The sequence below is a fragment of the Typopeltis vanoorti genome, chromosome 6 (genome assembly GCF_054136105.1).
Source record: "Typopeltis vanoorti isolate ZY-2024b chromosome 6, IOZ_Tvanoo_1.0, whole genome shotgun sequence".
NCBI lineage: Eukaryota > Metazoa > Arthropoda > Arachnida > Uropygi > Thelyphonidae > Typopeltis > Typopeltis vanoorti.
The window spans coordinates 126,530,663-126,554,274 of NC_143554.1; the positions used below are offsets into that span (position 1 = coordinate 126,530,663).

Here is a 23,612-nt window from a genome sequence, read left to right on the forward strand (position 1 = left end):
GTTGCCTGTAATAATAATAATAATATATCCAATATACTCCTTGAGAGAGTATACTCTAGAAAAGTAATGATATTTAATGCTTAGTAAACTGAAAGGTATGCAATCTCTTACCTGTAATGCAAGATTTTCCTTATCAGATTCAAGTTGGCATATTTTTTCCTGAAGTTCTTCATAATCAATTTCTTGTCCTGATGGCTGTGGAAATAAGAGGAGAGAGGGAATAGTGAGTGACAATAATAATACTGCATTCTACAAAAGTGTAATTATGCTAGATTTTCAATTATAATGAAAAAAATAACACTAAAAGTTTAAATTATCTGATAAATATTTTATGCTTTAAGTGAGAAGATATCAATATTAATTAAATTGAACTGATTAACTGATGAATTAATTAATTGCAATGAATGAATTAACAAGCTTCAATTGAATGGGCCTAGAAATGTTTCCATTTGATACTACTCAAATCTCCATACATGATCAGATCTCTCTTTGGAGATGCCTTGGACCTCTAATCTTTCCTGACATATGTACATCACATCCATAGCATCCTCTACTTAAAAAATAAAAATGAATAAATAAAAATAAATTGGTGTTTTTCTGCCCTGGACACTATTTCTCGCCCATACAATTTCACTTTCTAACTTTTAAAATAGAAGAATATAAATTCCAAATCTGTCTTAACTTAGAATACTGTTCTCACATTTGGGGTCGTGCACCAAAAACACTCCAAAAATGTTTGATGCTGTTTTGAAGAGGCAAATTTGGTTAATTCTTATTAATATAAAACTTAATTCATTGACTTAAAAGAGGACCGGAGAAAAGCAAAAGTCTCATCCACAACAAATATACTAATTTCATGGTGGTCTGTTATAATAATGTGTGGTGTTGTTTCGTGATTTTCGTAGCAAATCAGTTCCCGAAATAAAAAAATAAAAATAAACATTATTTAAATATCAGTAAATCAGGAGTTAATTTTCCATAAGAATTGAAAAGAAAATTGGAGAATGTGTGCATAGTCAAACTAACCCAAAGGACTGTGGGTGGTAAATGAATGACATCACTGTGTGAGATTTCCAGTCCATTACTGGAAGTCTGAAGTGGCTTGAAAAAAAAAAAAAAAAAACTCCATATTTAGTCCCTAGAGCAGGATTTGTTGATCTTTTTTTTTTTTTTTTTTTTTAATTATTTTCTCCTGTTTGAGCGCCTCTGTAGAGCAATAGGAAAAATGACGGTACATGGCGCCATTCGATTAGAAAAGGCCTCAGTTCGATTCTCGTCGTAACGGGAGGAATCTTTATATGTTTTTTCCCCCCCAATAATTGAAGGTGAGTTGGCCGATCTCATACGGAGGTAGCAGATTTTTTTTTTTTTTTTTTTCTCCCGGAAAGTCAGATTTTTAGTTCCGCGTAAAGGAATATCGACCTTGAGAACACACGCAATTTAAAGATAAAAATATAGCAGTAGTAGTGGGTAGTGGATGGCGTCATGTGTAGATGATGATGGTAGTAGCGATTCTGCGTAGTTGGCGGATTAGAGAGTGAAGACGGAGAGTTGTAGAGTACGTGCCCTCCCACGATGAGTCCTCGGACTACTTGGAAGTGTCACGTAGTCAAGGCCGTACATATGCACAGGCGCATGATGCTCTAGCTGGGGGACCGAAAAATTAGGACCAATATAAGGGCCTCAATCAATGAGGGGAGGGGGGCCAGAGCACTCTAGCTCCTTGGGCCCATTCCGCCTCGGGAAAAGTAATAATAGTAATAATCTAAACAAGGCCGGATTTACACGTCACACAAGCTACAGCTTAGGGCCTCACGTTACAAGAGGCCTTTTCCTCAGTATAGATAACCCGAAAATTACTCGGTAGAAGGACCTCTTAAAAGTTATAGCTTAAGGGCCACAACAACCTTAAATACGGCCTTCAGTTAAAAAAAAAACAAAAAAAAACTCATGTTTTTTTATGTTTATGTTTTTGCAATCTTTCAAATAGTAGTTGAGAAATCATTAAAAAAAAAAGTCAAATGTTTTTCAGAATTTTAAGAGAAAAGTAATAATAGTTATTAAGGGATGTTTTATTTAATTTAACAAACTAGAACGCATTCTAGGTTCCTATTTCCCAATAAGCTACCCAACCAACGTTGCGTATAAGCTGTGTACAACTTCTATAGAAGTTATAGAAGCATCTTTTAAGTCCAGCATCTATTGTTTTCAATCCGCCACATGGCTTGTTACTGATTCTGTATACGTTAAAGTAAGAATTAAGTAGTACTGATATATATATATTCTTCAATCATGCTAAACTGAAAAATGCCTAAATCAAAAAATGTCTGCATGGCCCCAAAAAGATAACTATTGAAAAAACGTTTGTGAAGTGTTAATAAAGAATTAATACGGTTTGATTTGTTCTATATGTTGATTTTCATAATCGGTGAATAACCTTTGGCACCGACAGGCTGTGGGGTTGAATCTCCCTGTGATAAAATTCCTTCTAACTTTGGAAGAATATTAAGTCGGTAAAAAAAAAAAAAAAAATACTAGGTGACGGATAATTGTTATCGTCCTGATTGACGCTGCGGCTCCCTTAATGGAGACACGAAGGGGCACAAACCATCTCTGGTTTTCCGAATAGGGTAATCCTGAACATATTAAATGAACCTTTGTTCAATTAGTGAACTAAGGCGCTATATCAGTAATCTTTTCTGTAGAACGTATGAGTATATAAAAAATACGTTTATACTGATTTAACTATGTTTTTAGAAAAACAGAAGTACAAATTCGGTTAATAATGACAGTGTAACTTATACTCACTATCCTCGAAGAATATGAATTCAAGTGATCTATAAAAATTCTGATCATAACTATAATATATAGAAGTACCTCTACACCTAAACCTACGCTCTCAATTTATGTGGAATGAGAGAGCCCTCTGTTAGTTTATTTCTCAAGCTTCACGGATGATATCACCACCAAGATGATGAAGGAAGCCAAAATTAGCTTTTCTGCCTCCCGGTTAAGTGTAACCCACAGGCAATGTTTCTAGTGTAGATTCAGCTATAGGAATAGGGACAGGAGGGCAGCAATGCAAATGAAAACAGAGGGAGGGAAGGAGAGAGAGAGAGAGAGAGAGAGAGACCTAACATTTCAAAATTTCGTAAGTAAAATATGAAGTGGACAAGAAAAATACTTAACTACGCCTTTTTCTAAAGATATAAATTTGACTACAGTAATATACAGCTACTCATGCCTTCACTTTAATATTTATCGGGCCCCTAAATAAATAACAAAATTAGATTATGACTAAATAAATTTAGGAACTACGTAAATCCACGCAAAAGGCTTTAAGCAAAGTCACTTGGAGTTCATTAGGAAAAAAATAACGTTCTATAAATTACTGCATTAATAATATAATACATTCAGCGGGGTTGATTTTTCAAATACATTTTTTAAACCAAGCAAGACAAATGTTTACAGAAAAAAAATGAAATATCATTATAATCAGTATCATCATTCAAATGATGATACTGATTATGATGATTTATTTTCGAATGCACGCGATCACCAAAGTTCCAAACATTTTTCTTTCCAACAGTTTATAGAGAAATTATACTAATTAGAATGTTGACGTTACATTGGATTACACATTCTAATATATTCTTCGGGTTGAGAGGCAGGGCTAGTTGATATTTATTTCTCCCCAAAGTAAAGAGAAGAAAATAGTTATATATTGGTAAGACGAAACAAATTCAACTATCTCGCTGAAATGCGAAGTAACAAAATCGTTCGTGAAGTAAACGCATCCATCATCCACCTCAGAGAGATTGGCGTCCACAGTATGTGACCATTCTGAGGATTATGTGCACTGTGTGCACCATTATTCTGTTCCACATACAATAGCGACTGTAGTGGAACATTCTCCTGTTTCCCTACTTTGGAAAGCAGAAAAATATTCTGAAGTAATATCGCATCATCCCGATCTTGGCGAAATACTAACAGCGACTATGCGACCGTCCCTTCTAAACAACGCATGATTCGTACATGCTTTCTAGGCCTAGTCAACGGTCGCGAGTATTCCGTTTTGCAACGATCAAGGAGTTTTATTCACAAGCACTATTCTGCTGTTTTGTAAAGCGCTTTAAAGCAACCAGATTGATATTCACCCATTTCACTACCTCATACGAGTACAGTTATCAGCATTACGCACACAGACGCGATCTGGTAATGTTCTGTTTAGCCATGACATATTTCTATTTCTTTCCAGTCCTTGTAAATTTCAGTTATATGAAAACATAACAGATTAGCTCTCGCATTTTTTCAGTCTTCCGCAATATCAGTGTGGCACACAATGATTACTGATTGACAGATGTTCAACTTCGTTCGTCTACTTGTAAGAAAAAAGAAAGGTTATGGGAAGGAAAAAACATTAATCAAACGATTCTCTGAAATATACTAGTAAAATATGAATACTAGTAAATAAAAAAAGTAGAGAGAGAGAGAGAGAGAGTTGAACCCGGGAATCTCTACCAGAGCCGGCAAAATATATTTCTGTTTTTTGAAGCCATTTTTGATATCGCCTCTGACCCATTGTAGTGACCACACATCACCACTTCTATTATTATCTTTTTTATTAAATACGAACAACGTATTTAACACAGCAACGAGATTAGTGCCTTATTTGGAAAATCAATGTATATAACAAATAATATTTCACTTTTTTTTTTTCATTATTATAAGATGAGGGATAGGGGGAATTGCATTGTGGTTAAGATAGATCCATCATTTTTCATTGATTGTTAACACAGATTTGTAAAATAATCAGGAATATGTAAGTTAGCACCTTAAGCACGCGCTGTCTTGAAAAATCGGTTTTAATATTTTGGGCATGATGGAGAACGTCCATCCTTCTTTCGGACTGTATCAGCTACCAATCATAAATATCCAGAAATCATCTTTGAATCCCCTGAATTAAATTTTTTAAGAATGTTATCGCTCGCATTTTGTTTTTATTTTGATAAATTGGAATTTGTTGAGAATTTTTTTTTTTTTGTTACTTCAACCTTCCTACACTTAATCCAATACTTGCTTCTTTTAATTAAACTTTTAATTTAATTCCCACACCCTCTTCTACACACAAACACAGAATATAAATTATGGAAGAGTAAGTAAGCTACCGATCTCTTGATCCCCTCCTCTATAATCCAGTTTTACTTGTTAATTGATATAAAATGACAATTCTTAGCCGGTGCGGAGGAATTTAATGAAATTTAGAATTTAATGAAATTCTGCGTGACATTTCAAATGTATCATTTTCGGAATTATAGAATTATGGCCACATCACCATAAAGGCATAAACCAAACGACTCTACTCGTAGGTTCAACTGTTGTGAAAGAAAATGATTGGTATCAAGAATGCTATTTACTTTTTTTTTTTTTTTAAATCTGAAATCATTTCTACTTGTTGTACAAGACTATTTTATAAATCTAATTTTCTGCGTTTTTTTTTTTTTTTCGTGTGTGTGTCGAAACATTACAGCTAAGAAGTGAATTTCATGATTCTTTATGAAGGAAAAAAAAAACATTAACTGAGAAAATTATTATAGAATTGCCATGGTACATACGTTAATTATTTAATTCAGAAGTAGGCTTGTCTACCAAAAAATAACCAAAAATTTTGTTTTGATATAATAATAAATAAATAGTTGCAACCAGTTGTTGAAATTACGATTGACCAATTTCTTTCCGTAAATAGATAGATAAATTTGTTAGATATTCTTAGTAGTGCCTTAAAAAGGAATTCATGAACAAAATTTTATTCTTGGAGAGATGGGGGATCCAAAAAAACGTTTGTGTCTTATGCACTTCACTCGCAGATGATAGGTCGACCACGACCACTTCCTACATGTTATCATCGCAAAGTGTTGACATAATTCAAATGAATGTTGTTTAGAATTGTAATTTTTTTTTCATTTCTACCTTATTACCAGAGGTAGTTAGCATAAAAAAGGAGAAGACTGAGCTCTGAAACCTGCGATTAACTAATATATGTGATGAAACTATCAGCAAAGATAGAAAAAAAAAAAACAGTTATTCGAAAGAAACAGTACATGAAACGGAAAAATAAAGAAAAAACGAAGTTCTGTGTAAAACTGTGCTAAACCTAAGTTATATATATATATTTCCATAAAACTAGCACAACTATTTAGAAATATAAAATCAAAGCAGTATTTACCCCCTTTATCAAGATGAGATCACTGCTCCGATCCGCAAAAATTCGACATAGCTCATTCCGTTATCCGGGTATTTATCCGCTGATCAAGTTTTATAGGATAAATTGGAACTATTACACCGTCGCTATGATACAACGCAGAGAAAAGTCTGTCTTCATTACGCATTCACGTAAACGTGTTTGACTAAACACGCACAGCATTCTGAACAATTAGAAATACAGTACAGTATTTTAAAACAACATCAGTCTCGTTTGTATAAGTGCATAACAGTTACCTTTGCTAGTCCTTACTGTTTTGTCTACTAGTTGACTACTTTGTGCGTTTACACTTGAAGATTTCCCCATTTGCATCAATTTTATATATTATTTTTTTTTTTAGTATTTTAATTTATTTTTACATAATCTAGAAGCCCTGCTCTAGAGACCAAACATGGAACTTTTTCAAGCCACTTCAGGTCTCCAATAAGCAGAGCGAAAGTTTCACACAGGGCGATATACACAGAGTTAGCTTTGCATTAGGAACACCTACCTAATAACGCGTTGGTCCACCTCTGTGTGCCATCACAGCTCGCAGACGCCTAGAAACAGATTCTGCAAGGTCTCGAACATCCTCCAAGCGCAACTCGACCCATATACACTGCAGCAATTCCATCAGTTCACGCTCATTCCTTGCAGGAGGATCAGCAGTTCCCACACCCTGTTCTAGCAAATCCCAGACACACACACAGAGCCGTACTTACAATTTTCCCGAGTAGTTAGTGCTCCAGGGATCTCATTGTTTTAGGCCCCCTTAAGTTGGCCCTAATTTTTCGTCGGGGCCGCCATCTAAAACCTCGTGCGCCGGTGCATAAGTACAGCTCTGCCCACACATGTTCAATCAGGTTACAGTCAGAGGAGTTGGGGGGGGGGGGAAGGCAATGTGGTGAATTCGTTGTGCTCCTCCAACCACTCAGAAGTTGTACGAGCCCGATAACAAGGTGCGTTGTCCTGTTGTAAGATGGCACTGTGGTCGGGATGGACTGCCTGCAAATATGGATGGAAATTGTTGGCTAAGCGGTCTCTGTAGCGTTCAGTACTTGTGGGATGATAACTAACGGACTTAGGGTGTGCCAGGAAGAATCCCCCCAGGCTATCACCACCACCACCACCATCGGCCTGTTGAACCCCAACTATGCAACCAGTGGATACGGCTTCAAGCTATTTACAGAAATGCAAACCCAGCCATCAGCATGTGGTGAATTTGACTACAAGGAAAGAAAAATCAGAACTCCATCATGAAAACCAGAGGAGTAAACATAGATTAATAGCAGAATAATTAAAGACAAATATATAAGAAAAGAATTTTACATTGTTAATATTTAAGGAATGGTCACTTAAAGAGTATGGGAAACGAAAAATAGTAAAAACAGCAGAAATAGTAGGAAATATCCAGAAATATCTAGTCAAATATATAGATGTGGTGTAGTTAGGAATGAGTGAGAAGATCCAAATGTAACGGTTGATTAAATCAGAAACCTAACAAACAGAATAATCTGAGGAAAAAAAGTTACCGATCATAATGATAATTATCATTATAATTATCATTAGATTATAATCTATCGTATTAAGGAGGAAAGAAAGACAATTTGCCTCGGTCATTCTAGCGTTATATCTTTTAACTGAAGTCAACTCTATATTTACTAATTAAAAGAAACACACGTATTAACCACAGTGAAAATTATTTAATTGTAAATATTTCATCCTAAGTATCTTAGGACATCATCAGGACAGTAGTTTAAAACAATAATAGGAATAACATATAGTTAGTTTGCGCCCTAACTGTATGTTATTCCTATTATTGTTTTAAACTACTGTACTGATGATGTCCTAAGATACTTAGGATGAAATATTTACAATAAAATAATTTTCACTGTGGTTAATACGTGTGTTTTTTTAATTATGATCGCACCACAGGTTTCGTTATTTAAAAAACTATATGTGTGTGTTAGTTTTATTCTTTGTTTGTTCAGTAAAATAAATGAACCATGAAACTCAATAATGACAAGCATATAACATAGGTTGCTCGTCCATCCTGTTTTCACAAAAACTGTCCCGGGGTCTCAAGACTAGTGTTGTCAAATGAAAATTACTAAAAACAGCTAAATCTTTAAAAAAAAAAAAAAAGGGAGTTAAAAATAAAAATTTGAAGCTAAAATTTTAAAAGTAGTAGCTGATACTTTTAAGTTACTTACTTTATTCAAGTTGAAGAGATACTTGCATATAAGTGGCTAAATACATCTTCCATTTGGTCTTCTGCGCTTAATTCACCCACGTTTTCACTTAGATTTTCAGCTTTATTATATGTGGCCATCGTTCCAATATTATTCAGTGTAGATGCTGGTAAATGATAGTTTGTACAGCACTTGTTGTTCTGCCTGAGGCCATACCTGACTGACAAAATAGCTGTCAGCATTAGCAATTCTATCTTGTTTCTTAATTTAGTTTTAACTACATTCATGGAACTAAAAATTTGTTAAATTTTCACATTAGAATTTGGCAGTATTAATAAATAAATTTATTGCACACTGAGCAATTTCTTTAAATGGATTCATTCCAGATGCATCTTTGTATTCTCATACTTTCCAGAATAGCTCAGTGTTTTCTATATTTGTCCATTTATTTAAGTGAATAGTATTGTAGGTATTTAGCAGCAGCAACATCTTTTTCTGTTTTCAGCATTAGTTCTCAGATAGGAATAACAGGTTGTTTTATAAGTCAACAGAAAAAGAAGACATCATTCTTAAAATATTCATATTTTCAGGCAACCTTTGCTTCAGGCTGTTTGAAGAGACCAAGAAGAAACTGTCTTGCTCTATTTCTAAGATTTCGCTCATCATTTTGCGTTATTTTCTTTTGTATCATCAACTCTGAAAATTTTCTTTAAAATCTGTAATTAAGATTTGGATTGGGATCCAAACAGTCATCAATCTCTGACTCTGGAGGGTCGAATGTGGATGATGGTAGCACTAACATATTAGCAATAGAGCGAATCAAACGAGAAAGGTCTTCAAATAATCTCATCTTATCCGCACTGTTAGATGCGAAAATTTTGTTAATTTACTGAACTCGAACTAGAACAGGATTCAAAAATAAAAGGTACAACCGATTCCTTTCATATTTGTACATCTCCCACAAAATTTGAGCTTTGTAACATTTCTCAGTCACACTCACGATTTCGAAGTGTTTTAATTCCAACCACTGGCTGAGAATTCTGTATACTGCGGTTTCAATGGAGAGCCACCTTGTTGCACAATTGCTTACAATTTTCAGAGGAGCATCATTTTCGTTGATAGTTTGATACAGCTCTTTGTATGCTGCTTGTCTTGAAGAAGAATGTGAAAACCACTTATACGTTTCGGCAACTAAAAATTCTAATTTTGTTTGGAGAGTTCTGCACAAGTGTGAGACATTGCCAGCTGTAATGAATGGCATACACATCTAATTAAATAAAATTAAGGAGGGAATATATTCCTTCAGTTGTTCATAAACGCCATTATTGACACAAACCATAACACTGGCGTTGTCTGTACCAATTGCAATGAGATTTTTAATGTCTAGTTTCTTGGTCAAGAGCTCTTTTTTCAGTGCAGCCACAATACCTGTAGCGTCACACTTTTCTAGAACCAACATGCTCAGAAATGTATGCATAATTTGGTTGAATTTCTTGCTATAATAAATGATGGCCATTCCTAAAATCTTATTCACTGTGATGTCATTCTATTCGTCTATTAGCAAGCTGAAATATTCATCTCCAATGTCCGCAATTAGATCTTCTTCAAAATGCTCACTTGGAATATTCTTTACAATTGCAGAGCACTTAGTTCGGTGCATTTTTACCTTTGGCATAATTTGACTGACTGGGATGATATTTTTGCAAAGATCTACTAGATGATCGCAACTGTTGAATGATGAGTGACAACAAAGAAATAATGTTAACCTACCTTCAAAGTTCGCGGTCTCATCAGACTTTTTCACAAGCATATTTGTAATAGGAACAGCCTTATATGGAAATGTCAGCTTGTAAAGCATAGTTTCGCTATGCTTTACAAGCTGACAATATTTAGCAGCTATATCACATCTGCAAAACTTACAGTGGCCTTCTGTAGCGTCACCAGGAACTTCACACAACCATTTACTAAACATTCCCATTTGCAACCACTCCCTCCTAAATTTTTGCTTGTAAGCTTTATTTTTCTCTTTGCTCATTTTTGAAGGGTATACAACTTTTTTACTGCAACGAATTACGACGATCAGTCTTTGAAAGCTTCCCACTCGCCATCGTAACTACCAACCAGAACACTGTGCAAAGACTAATTGGTAGCGGTGCTATCAACTTTAAGGCGACAATATGGCAGACTGTTGGGCCACGTGACTGACTGACGTCATCATGCGTTTGAAACGTGTATGATGCTTGCACCAAACGTACAATATAATTCCTTATCAAATGCGAACTTCTTGGAAAACTTTTAAAACAATTTCTTTAACAGTAAGTTATAAAAACAACTGAAAACAGCTGAAACTAGTTCTGAAGGAGCTAGATTTGGAGCTAGGTGCTAGATTAAAATTTTTGGAGCTAGGGAAGAAAAAAAAAGCGCTAGATCTAGCTCCAAAAGAGGTGGCAACACTACTCAAGACATGCTTTCGGGAGGTCAGATATGTCCTGTTTCAATATCCGATTTTTCCAAGATGAAATGTTTTCACGTGACATTAATCAAACAAACAACCGTTGCAGAAATAAAGAGTATTATTATATTCTGATAACTTGTAAATCATATACAGATCTAGTTTTATTATCAAAATGTTAGGCTTTTTTTTCTTCTTTCTGATAGCATTCCAACTCTTGAATAATGATAACATTCCTTCCATGAATAGAAAAGTTCTTGTTGAATTTGTTTTGACAATGCCTGGTTCCATCGCTTCAGTAGGAAGAATTTTTCTCTTTAGTGAATTTATTATGGAGCAAGGTGAAAAATCGATTGCATATGGACACAGTAACAGCAATGATAAAAAAAAAATTTAAAAAAAAAACACTTATTTTAAAGGAACAACGATGAATTTTCACGAGTTTAATGCGTAAAGAAAACAAATATTAAAAATGTACATTCTTGAGGTACATGTGATGAATTTTAATTTAAATTTCACTTTCTTCTTATTAAAAAATTAATGGCAATTTTCAGCTTTACTTCTTACTTAATTAGGTGTTACACAGTTACATTAAAATGTCGTAACAGGCGAACAAGGGTACATTATTATTATTATTATTATTATTATTATTATTATTATTATTATTATTATTATTATTATTATTATTATTATTATACAAACCTCCATGGAGTCAAAGACTCATCTTGGGAGGTCCACTGTTATACACACAGTTTATCATACTGTGCCTTAATATATTCACTGTCTTTGCACACACCGTACTCTCGGGCAAAGCATTCCAATCACTCACCACTCTCCATGCAAAAAAACCTACTCCTCACTCCCTTGCTCACACCCTCCTTATACAGCTTCCAGGAATGACCTCTTGTTCTCCTGCTATCCTCACCCATTCTGTGCAAAACCTCCCCGACATTAATCTGGTAATAACCTCTTAACAGCTTATATGTCTTAATTATATCCCCCTCCTCTTTCTATCCACCAATTTCTGCAAATTGCATTTTGTCAATCTGACTTCATACTCTACATTCCAGAGACCAGAAACCACCTTAGTCAATCGCCTCTGAACTTTTTCCAACGCAATTTCATCGTTTTGAAAACCAGGTGACCAGATCTGTGCACAGTAATCCATATATGGCCTGATCAATGTCCTCTTCATCATTCCCATTATCCGCTTTGTTGTCTTCACTATTTTAGTAACATGTCCCCGAAATTTTAGGTCCTTGTCTACAATCACTCCCAGATCTCTCATTTCCTCTACCTCTTCCAAGATATTCGCACCGATTGTGTACTTTACATCCCATCTCTGCTTCCCAAATTTCAAAACCTTACACTTTGAAACATTGAATTGACATCCCCACTTATTTACCCATTCAGACAGTGTATTCAAGTCCTCTTGCAAAGCTACAGCATCCACACTACACCTGATAGCTCTGCCCAACTTTGCATCATCTGCAAACAACTGCACATCACCATTCAGACCTCTCCAGATATCATTTATATACAAATTAAACAGCAATGGACCCCAAACAGACACTTGAGGTGCACCACTAGTAACTTTCCTCTTCTGGCATATCGCTCCTCCATAGACAACTCGCTGATACCTATCAGACAACCAATCTCCAATCCAGCGAACCAATCTACTGTTCAGCCCCATCCGTTCCAATTTAATTACCAGCATGTCATGTGGCAATTTATCAAACGCCTTTGCAAAATCTAAATTGATATCTAATTTTGCTCCAATTTGCATTAACAATTTTTGTAGTTAAAACAGTGAATTTTAGGTCATTGAAAATAATTTTCTAATGTTTCAAAGGAATAGAACAAGATTTATAACAAGATTTAAAACATCAAACATAGGACGATATTACAAGAACATTTTTTATTAACCCAAGACGAGAGAGTCCTTCATTTGTGTGTTAATTATCACCTCCCTGTACAGACATGCAAATGATTCCATCCCACTGTAACAAATGTTTACAGTTTCTTCGTTTGAAAAGATCTATTGTATCGTACAGCATGAAAACTAGCCCTTGTTGTTCGAAACATTTCAATACGAAAGGAAATATATATATCGGAATATTTTGCATCACGTGACTGAAGATATCATGTTGTTTTTTCCTGTGTTACAAGGCCATATAATACTTAAGTTTCCACCTACTCAAACATTGACAGAAGGTCTATCTTAGTTTAATAACACAGTTAGTTTGCCTTACTGGTTCTGCTTAGTAATCTGTATAAATTGTTGGTGAATACTTTTTAAAAAAAGAATTTCTTTAAGAGTCTGCCATACAGACTGGTTGGCCGAGTGGTTAGCGTATCCCCTCTCTCCAACCGACAGGTTGCGGGTTCAAATCTCACCTTGGGCATGGATGTTTGTGACTGTCTTTAGGTGGAAAATGAAGCTTCATCTCCCGGTATGAGACCATTGCCCCACTTATCAGTTAAAATGTGTGCCTGAACCCATACACACACAAAATAAAAAAAGCGCACGTCATCTCCCCTTAACAGGTGAGTTAGCCGATCTCATACGGAGGTAGCAGGGTTTTTCTCCCGGAAACTCGGGTTTTTCATCCCGTATACAGACAAATCGGCTCTTAAGAACACACGCAATTTACAGACAAAAAAAAAAATACTAGCTGTCGTAGTGGTGGAGGTGGGCGGTAGATGGCGTTGATAGAGATGATTCGTAGTAGAGGTTCGGTGTAGTGGTTGAGACAGTTGCAGGTGTCCTCCCGCGATGAGTCTTCGGACTCCTTGGAGGTGTCACGAATAATAATAACAATAATAATAACATCACACACTGATTATGAGGCAATTCTGAACGAGCAAAAAAGTTTATTTTGCATCTTTAGCAGGTCTATCAATAATACTATAGCAACTCCCAGCTGTGAATTATTTATCACCGAGCAGAGCGTCCCCTCCCCCCCGCGCAATTGAAAGAACAACGGGATTTTGCGCTTTTCGATTGGAAAGGACCTGAGTTCGATTCGAACAATGACGACAGGAATCTTTATATGGATTTTTTCAAGTGAAGGTAATTTTGATTTCATACGGAGGTGGCAGGTAATTTTACCCCCAAGAAACTCGATCCCGGATACAATTAAATAGGCCAGGGAACACACGCAGTTTGCAGAAAAAATACTGCGTGGGGGGTAGATGAATGTAAGTGGAAGATCGAGTAGTGGAGATGGTGGGTTGTGCGGGGTAGTGTGCCCTCCTGTGACGACTCCTTGCAGGTGTCACGTAGTGATGATATTAATAACACTCTTTATTGATAAACCCAATTTATCTGCTTTGTACCAAAACTAACTTTTAGTATTTTATTCAAAATTTCATACAAAACTGTTGGATAATCATGTGTGTAAGTTAAGAGCAAATGCTCGTCCAGGCTACAATATGTATAAATTGCAGACATGTAATACATCACACACACACACACACACACACACACACACACACACACACACACACACACACACACACACACACACACACACACACACACACACACACACACACACACACACACACACACACACACACACACACACACACACACACACACACACACACACACACACACACACACACACACACACACACACACACACACACACACACACACACACACACACACACACACACACACACACAAAGAGAGAGGTATAACATGTTACTACTCATATGTAGGAAAAAAAATTGTACTATACAAACTTACTTTGATTTTGGAACGAATAAACCAAAAGAAGCATGACTTAAATGTGACGTAAAATTCGAAATCATTACATAAATCTAAAAATTTATACAATTTTTTTGAACAGATATTCCTAATTTCTGTAGAAAAAAAAAATATAAAATAAATGTATTCCTTGTATGAGTATTCTTGTATATGTTTGAGATGGTTTCATTTCTTATTGATAAAGGTAAGATACTGAATATTTTGGAGTTAAGTATAATTTCTTCTGTGTGTGATTTGGGAACTGCTCTTTTTATGCTCTGCTGTCTACTAAAATATTGTTTAATATTTATAAATTCACTGTTTTTTATGAATAATAGTAGATTACACATATCAAAGAGGTATTTAGGTTGTGGAGTTGAGCCTGAACTGTGCTATAAGCATGCATCAACTGGAACTTGATAATAGTAGCGTTGACCTATCATTTTACAAACAGTAGAATATATTTCAACATGAGAAAGACGGAGAGAATCTTGGCATCAGCAGCAGACAAATCCTGTCAGAATCTTTGCTCTCTAACGCTTCTATAGAGTGGAAGTCACGACAAAAACAGATTGAGATGGCCTGGGATGGGAGGGGAAGAGTTTGGATGTGAGGAAAATTGAGGAATCAGTGGTAATATACAGGAAGAGACTGGGGAAGTATTGAGGAGTCACATTTGAGAAGTGATGTCTGTAGGACTTGTAAAACCAGAAATGCTTTGTTATGTTTATTTACTAATGTCAGAAATATTCAAAATAAGGGGAACGAAATTGTTGCATTAATTAGTTTATTCGCCCCAAAATTGTTGGTGTAAGCCAACAGGGTTAGATGAGGATGACATCCTGACAGGAATAGAGATGAAGGAATGTGATATTTTTCGTGAAGATAGACAGGAAAGAACCGGAGGAAGGATACTGTTGATGGTAGCAGATGAGTTGTAGCCATCTAAGGTGGATTTAAATGATGCAATTAATGGCAACGGTTATGAGGTAGTGTGGTGTGAGGTAGAGGTGAACAGGATGAAATATTTAGTTGGGTGTTGCTATAGACCTGATAATGTGGAGGATAAAATGAGATGGAAATATATAGGTAGATTAGCCTGGTTAGCAAGAAACGAGTGATCATTATGGGTGACTTTAAGTATGGTAATATTCATTGGAAATGATAACCAAAAGAGAGAACGTGTGCTGTCATCTTAAGGGATTTTGGGTCATTTTTAAAAATAAAGTGCAAATTTTTTGGCTCGTGACTGTTGGTGAAATATGACTTCATCATTATGACCCAGAGATCAAACAACAGTCAGTGGAATGGATGCACAAAGGTTCTTCACGGCCAAAGAAATTCCGAACCCAAAAGTCAACAAGGAAGGTTCTTGCCATTGTCTTTTGGGATATGGATGGTGTAATTCTTAACAAGTACCTCAAAAAGGTGAAACGTTACAGCAGCAGTTTATTCAACAGCTTTGAATGAGGTATTGAAGGAAACAAGACACGGGAAACTGAGGAGAGTCGTGTTGCTTTTGCAGGACAACGTACCTGCTCGCACTGCTCATGAAACCCAACAGACAATACACAACTTAGGCTTTCAGTGTCTGCCTCACCCACCCTATTCGCCAGACCTGGCCCCATCTGACTATTTCCTATTCCCAAATTTAAAGAAACACTTGAAAGGAACAAAATTTACCACAGATGATAAAGTCATATCTGCAGCTGAGGACTGGTTTGTGCAACAAAGGAAAGATTTTTTTTTCTCAGAGGATTGCAAATGACGCAGCAGCGTTGTAATAATTAATAATTCCTTTCAGCACACCCTTGTAATGAGTAATTTATAAAGATATTTCATTCTTGCGAAAGTGACATCATGCAGAACTTGAATACAGTGGGAAGGAAGGAGGAGGAATTGTTATTAAGTGTGCAGAAGGTATATCATCATCATCATCATCATCATCAACAACAACAACAACAACAACCATGGGTCCAATACCCGTAGGTGTCTGCTGCCATCTTGATATGATTCTTCCATTGCATTCTATTTTGTGCAAGATGATTCAATTTGTGTATAGAGTTTAAATAATAAAAAATACACAAAAGAGGAAGACCAAACTCTGTTTGGGCTCCCTCTTTTGTTCTTTCCTTCAATCATTCCAAATAGCAACGTTTTTAATTTTCTCTCATCGTTCATTCTACATATATGGCTAAATAGACGTAGTTTCCTTTTGATTATTTTCTGAATCAGGTTTTCTTTTGGTTGTATTCGTCTGTAGAAGGTATATAACGAGTTGAATAAACTTGCTGTTAATAAGACAGTATGGAAAAAGAGGAAGGGGTAGACCGTCAATAAGATGGATGGATGGTGTGTAGAGTGATTGATCTTCATAGAGTTGAAGCCCCCCAGAAAAGCATACAACTGGACTACATGGCGAGGCCTGGTGGGGCACATCACTCGGTCAAGTTCTAAGGTCAAGTTCTAGGGGGGGGGGGGGCAAAAATGCTTCGATTCATAAGAGAGGTGATAAGACTACGGACTTGAATTATAGGCCAGTCTGTGTGTCTGGAGTTGTGCTTGAAGTGCTAGAGAGAGGTTTGTTAGAACCAAAATTCGGAATTGGGTTGAAAGCAAAAAAAAAATGCTGTTTGATGGCCAGCATGATTTTGTTAAAGGAAGATTTTGTTTCAGCAATCTGCTTACTTATTATAATAAGGTGACAAATGCATTGCATAAGGGTCACGCATACACAGTGGTATATTTAGATTTTGCAAAGGCCTTTATAAATTGCCACATGACAAGCTGGTAATTAAATTCGGACGGATGGGGCTAAACAGATAAGCGCGCTGGATTGGAGATTGGCTATCTGATAAGTATCAGCGAGTTGTCTATGGAGGAGCGATATCACAGAAGAGTAAAGTTCCCAGTGGTGTACATCAACGGTCTGTTTTGGGTCCATTGCTGTTTAATTTGTATGTAAATGATATTGAGAGAGATCTGAATGGTGATATGTAATTGTTTGCAGATGAGGAGAGCTATCAGGAGTAGAGCGGATCCTGTGGCTTTGCAAGAGGATTTGAATACAATGGCTGAATGGGTATATGAGTGGGGGATTTCAACGTTGCAAAGTGTAAGGTTTTGAAATTTAAGAAGTAGAGATGGGATATAGAGTACACAGTCGGTAGAAATATCTTGGAAGAGAAATATCTCAGATTGCTAAAATTGTGAGGACAGCACAGCGGATAATAGGAATGATGCGGAGGGCAGTGACTTGTAAAAGTAACGATGTTATGGTTCCTTTGCATAAAGCTTTGATCATGCCACATATGGATTACTGTGCACTGAGTTGGTCAGTTGGTTTTCATAAAGATGATGTATTGGAAAGGGGTCCAGAGACGATTGACTAAGGTGGTTTCTGGTGTGTGGAATGTTGAGTATGAAGACAGATTGAGAAAATGAAATTTGCAGAAATTGGTGGATAGGAGAAGGAGGGATATGATTGAGATATACAAGCTGTTAAGGGGTTATTACTAAATTAATGTCTAGAGGTTTTGCATAGAATGGGTGAAGACAGGAAGAGAACAAGAGGTAGTCTTTGGAAGCTGTATAAGAAGGGTGTGAACAAGTAGGTAAGGAGCAGGTTTATTACATGGAGAGTGGTGAGCGATTGGAATGTATTGCCCGAGAGTGTAGTGAGTGCGGAGACGGTGAACATATTTAAGACGCGTGTGATAAACTGAGTGTGTGACAGTGGGATTTCCTACAATGTATTTTTCGACTCCATGGAGATATAACAATAATAATAATAATTGCACTGCGTTTTGAAAGGAGTTCGAACAATCTCATTCAGGAAGCCGAGAACCTACATAAAGGCTTTTCAAAAATGAGTTAACATACAGAAGGTGCAGGGTTTCCTTCCCGAAAATTCGGGTTTTTTATCCCGCAAAAAAGATGAACAGGCCAGAGAACACGCGCAATCAACATATAATATAGATCCTCCCATATAATTCCAACCAATGCAATCTGTCTGTTTCAATCATCGCTCTATTTTTCTTTCGCTACTTTTCTGTCTATTTCGTTTCCGACAAATCCTTCTTCAACAAATTCTTACCCAGAACACTTCATATTTCACTGCATTCTCAAATTTCCAGCGTCGTTGTAGCATTTTGAAGCCGTTCAGAAGAAAAACTGACTATTTCTAATTTGTCTATGTATAACAATTCTCAAACGTCGTTTAGTCGGATAAGTACAGTGGGATTATCCCACAGGAAATGTCTCAATTTTTAAATTTTCCATTTAGCATTTCAAAGCGATATTTTTCTGGACATCCACCACTAAGTTGTGACTAAGTATGCTCCAGCTTCTATGTCTGTTTTTTCCCCCACTCATGAAAAGTGTCATAAAAATCTACCTCTATCACATTTAGTACCAAGGGTAGGTAGGCTAAGAGTTAGGTTATCTGAAAATTAAATCAGAGAGAGACCAAACAAAATAAGTTTGGTCTCTATTAAGCAGGGTGGTAGGCGATGAATAGTCTACCGCCTCAAGTTTTTGTTGTGTATCAAGTATTGTACTAAACAGAAATCGATTAGATTATTTTCTTCCGTGTTTTGTATTCTTTCGCCACTGGTTAAACCCCTCTTTGCACCTCCTAGTTGCTATTGTGTTGCAATTTCTCTCTCCATTTGTTAAATGACCTGGCTTGATATATGTCAATGTTCACAATGCAGGCCGTAGGTTTACGAGGCTACAAGCTTGATATCAGCACGAGGTCCCACGATATATTTGCACGATTTGTACATGTGTGACATGACGCAAGGCCCATGGAACACACGCACATAGGTAGCTGCTTGCTTTGTCTGCGTTTAAAGCTACTTATGATTATTGTGCTGTTCCATGTCCTGATTTTCGCACCCAGGTTATAGACAGGACTATAGTAGTACGAAGATACGCACCAATAGTGTAACAACCATCCCAGGAAAGTCTTCGATGCAATGTGCCTTCAAAGATTAAGTGGAATCTATCGATGACTCTAAGGGGTACAATTCCCAAAGTCTCTAAGGTCCAATGAAAACTGTTCCGAGAGGTTCCAAAAATCGTCATTATGCGACAAACACACATTCACACGCATAACTATTGCAAATGATCTCAACATAATCTGCCTGTATTGAAATACATTCAATGCATTTTTTTCTGCCACATACTAATTTTTCCAAACTATCATCGTAGCAAAACTCTTAGGCTGTTTTTGAAACCATTTTCTCATCTCCTCAGCTTGCCTATTCGACATTTTCAAAATTGAGGAAATCACTTTAAAAAAAAAAAAAAAAAACGGAGTCATGTCCGGGCTGTAGGGAGGATGTTCCTCGACTTCATTCACTTTAACGGCTATTGAAGAGATCGAATTTCATGTTGTGCAACATCCTCCCTACAACCTAGACTTGGCTAAATCGGACTTCTGGTTTATTTCCTAAATTGAAGATACATCTGAAGAGCATTTATCTATTTTGAAATGACGAACATACAGAGGTGAGGAAATGGTTCAGAATATGAGCTAAAGACTTGACTAAGACGGCTTTTAAAAAAAATATTATGCGCTAGAGAAAACGCATTGATGGGGAGGGATTATATAATAATTAATGTATGAAAATAAAATAGAGCCTTAAAAATTTTTTTTTACTTCGCTGACGTCTCTTTGGGCGTGGAGTTTACTACAATGGAAACATTACATTAGGAATGCCTTTGTAAATAAACGCAATGTTTTCTGACACTCGAAATCAAAGATGGAAATGAGGACACACGCTATAACCTATCCAGTTTCGGAGGCGCGGGTTTTTATAGCTTGTTACATTTCGAAATAACCCAGTTTATTATCTCTATGGTTCAAGTACAATTTTCTGTAATCCACCTAGATCATAGTTTTAAATTAGTAATTATTAGTATTGTTTACATTCAGCACAAAACAAGGTGAAACTGTACAACCCCAAGGTTATTTATTGTTAAGCAGTGGTATCAGGCTGACAAAGTGCAACGACATCCGCCCTTTGTCGATATAATATGTTGTTAAATATATTATACTTATATCCAATATTAACATTCTATCAAAAATTACGAAAACAAGGAAAAGAAAATCAAATCACCTACTTTTGAGAATATTAACGCTTACCCCCAGAAGAATTGAAATCGAAACGTTATTACAAGGTAAACATCATACTTTACAAAAAATGCCATAAAGCCAAGGGTGGCGTGCGGGGGGGGGGCGGAATGCACTGATTCCTTCTGCATATTCTGGAGTCTTAAAATAGGCTACAAGGGGTGGGAGAACATGTAGTGAGCCAGACAGGTCATCTACCTCCAGGCGAATCACAGTGTAAAGGAAACTAGTTGAAGTATTGCTTCGCTTGGGTCACAAAAAGGAAGTGCTTTTTTTTTTTTTTTTTCCTTTTCCCTTTCTCCCCTCGTGCTATCCTACATTTTGGGAGGGTGGGGGGGGATCGAAATGCTTGGCTCACTGCCAGCATATGATGCATAGCATCGATAGAGCAGAGGTTAAAAAAAAAAAAGCAGATATCACAGAAACTTCTGCCAGGTTTTGCAAGAGGGGAAAAAAGAACTAAAAAAAAGTAATATTTCCTAGTAACGTTTGTTGTGGAATTATAATTTATCTTTCGACTACTACTACTATTAAATTAATTCCTGTAAAAAGTGCTAATTCTCATTTTGAGAATTAGCACTTTTCACAGGAATTAATTTTGCTGAAAAAGCAGTAAACGTGATAACAAAACACTATAAATAACTAGCAACGCCATCTCAAATTGTTAATATTCTTACCTTACTTCACAACTAAAATCTTACTACGCTTAGAATTCTCTCTCTCTCTCTCTCTCTCTCTCTCTTGTCTTTTGACTTTTGACTTGGGAAATAATGAAACAAACGTCAAAATTTCAGCCACCCATCAAAATAGGAAGCGTGAATATTACACTGATGTGCAATCGTAGTTTATCAAATAAATATTACTGAAGTTGCAACGCATGCTCAAAAGACATTAACAAATTCTGAAAATTTTGTTAATTTCCATGCTTTAACAACAGTCTATGGATGTATACGTTGTGAAGTGATATAAGCGTTAAACAATTACTTTAAAAATATTTCGTATATTATTTATGCATTTATTGCTTTTGTATTTCGGGAATTCGGTAAGTTTATATCTAACAGTTTCTATAACTTAATGGTGTAATAAACCTTCGCGATGAACTCTATGGAGGTGTTCGTTATAATAATAATAATAATAATAATAATAATAATAATAATAATAATAATAATAATACTTAATTTCGTTTGTATCTTTCCTTTTGTTACTGTTGTGCTATTATTGATCCTCATCACCATTTAATAATCCCCATCAACACACAACGCCATCTACCACCCGGTAATAGCATTTTTGTCTGTTAATTGCATGTGTGTTCTGTGGCCAATTTGCTTGTATGCGGGATGAAAAACCTGAGTTTTCGGGAAGGTGGAATCCTCCGATACAAGATCGGTTAAACTCACCTTCAACTGAAAAAGCCCATATTTCCAATCGAAGATGTACTGTCCTCCGGTTGTTCCAACTGAGCTAAGAAAGCAAATCAAAAATGCACCACTGAGTTATAATTTCTTCCTCTAGCTTCTGTAGAAACTTTATTTCTGAATTAGTTCGATAAATAATTTATATAATCTAAAGTAAATATTTGGATTAAAATGGCATGCACTTTTTGTACGTCAGTAAAGAGCATATTTTTCCCCAAACAACCATAAGCCAGAGCTGTGTGTTTCACATTAATAAGCTTAAGTACTATTTGGTATTATTTCTTGTCAACATGTGTGGAAGAAGCTTGATTACGCGGGGATACGCTGTAATTGGCGAAACTACTGGATAAATGGAGCAACGTGTTCCGCATTGTTATGCCACAAACTGTTGTTGCCATTTACTAGAGTAGTTTTAAAAACTAGGACTACAAAAGACCCGTCATCTATAGTGTTTTCAGAATTAGACAAAAAAAAAAGAAGTCGTAGTAGATAGCTAGCTAACAATACGTGTTTTCATGAAGCGTGGAACAGGACGCGGGCTTCCAAATTAGGATTGACTATGACTTTCTCTTGTCTAGAACTGTATCATCAGCATGAAACCTTAATATGTTAATATTTGTGGAGATCGCCTGTTAGTGTTTCCTGTCACAACTGACTTTCCTTTTATTGTTGAGCTCCTCACAGTAAGAATTTACACTTATTAAGCAATCGATAACCTCTAGACTAGACTAGTTGTATCGGGACAGGAATGACAACAATGGATGGGATATATAATAAGTCCATTCGAATATTTTATTCAGACATATGCTTTTGACAATGAAGCAGAAACTTTGTGTATCGAAGAAATAATTAAAAAAAATTTTTTTTTTTCTCATTTTTGGAAAGTCCCATTTGTAAATATCCTGATGTTGATGCAAACAGTAAAACAATAAAAACACTATCAAAAGTACATATTAAAACGGGTCAGGTTAAATTACTTTAATCTTGGTTTGTAAAAAAAAAAACAAAAAAAAACATGCTAACCGTGTTAATCGAACTTTATAAAATCCTGCTGGATACGTGGGTGTTTTTTTTTTATTTTTTTATAGTCTTCTGTTCGTGGCATTCAAAAAATAACTATGACAAACTATTGAGAATTTACGATTTGCTGGTAATGTTCAGCCGATTTAATAACGATTATGAAATACAAGTTATATAGTGTTCTTATACCATAAAGCAACACATTTAAATAATACGGGGAATTTAAAAACAATGCACAATCAACAGTATTCTGAATAGGATGAAGGAAAGAGTTGAGTAAAAGGCAAGCTTTTCTCGTCGATGAACTCGATATTTTTTTAAATCGAAAAATTTTGAAAATAAATTTAAATTAAAAAAAATTGTCATTAGTATCTCTAGAGGAAATAATTAATTTGA

At 35.9% G+C, this 23,612-nt stretch overlaps 1 protein-coding gene across 5 annotated transcripts in view; it reads right to left on the minus strand.

The window, feature by feature from the left end:
- LOC150105922 (liprin-beta-1-like) overlaps positions 1-23,612 on the minus strand; it is a 268,087-nt gene that overhangs the window by 153,155 nt on the left and 91,320 nt on the right. For 4 of the 5 annotated variants that reach the window (XM_090394411.1, XM_090394410.1, XM_090394409.1 and 1 more), the window contains one exon: positions 112-195. In XM_090394411.1, the coding sequence (XP_090250537.1) occupies positions 112-195 (84 nt within the window). Of the gene's footprint in view, positions 1-111; positions 196-2,808; positions 2,890-23,612 lie in introns of those variants that run through there. The other variant, XM_090394413.1, reaches the window with a different exon arrangement.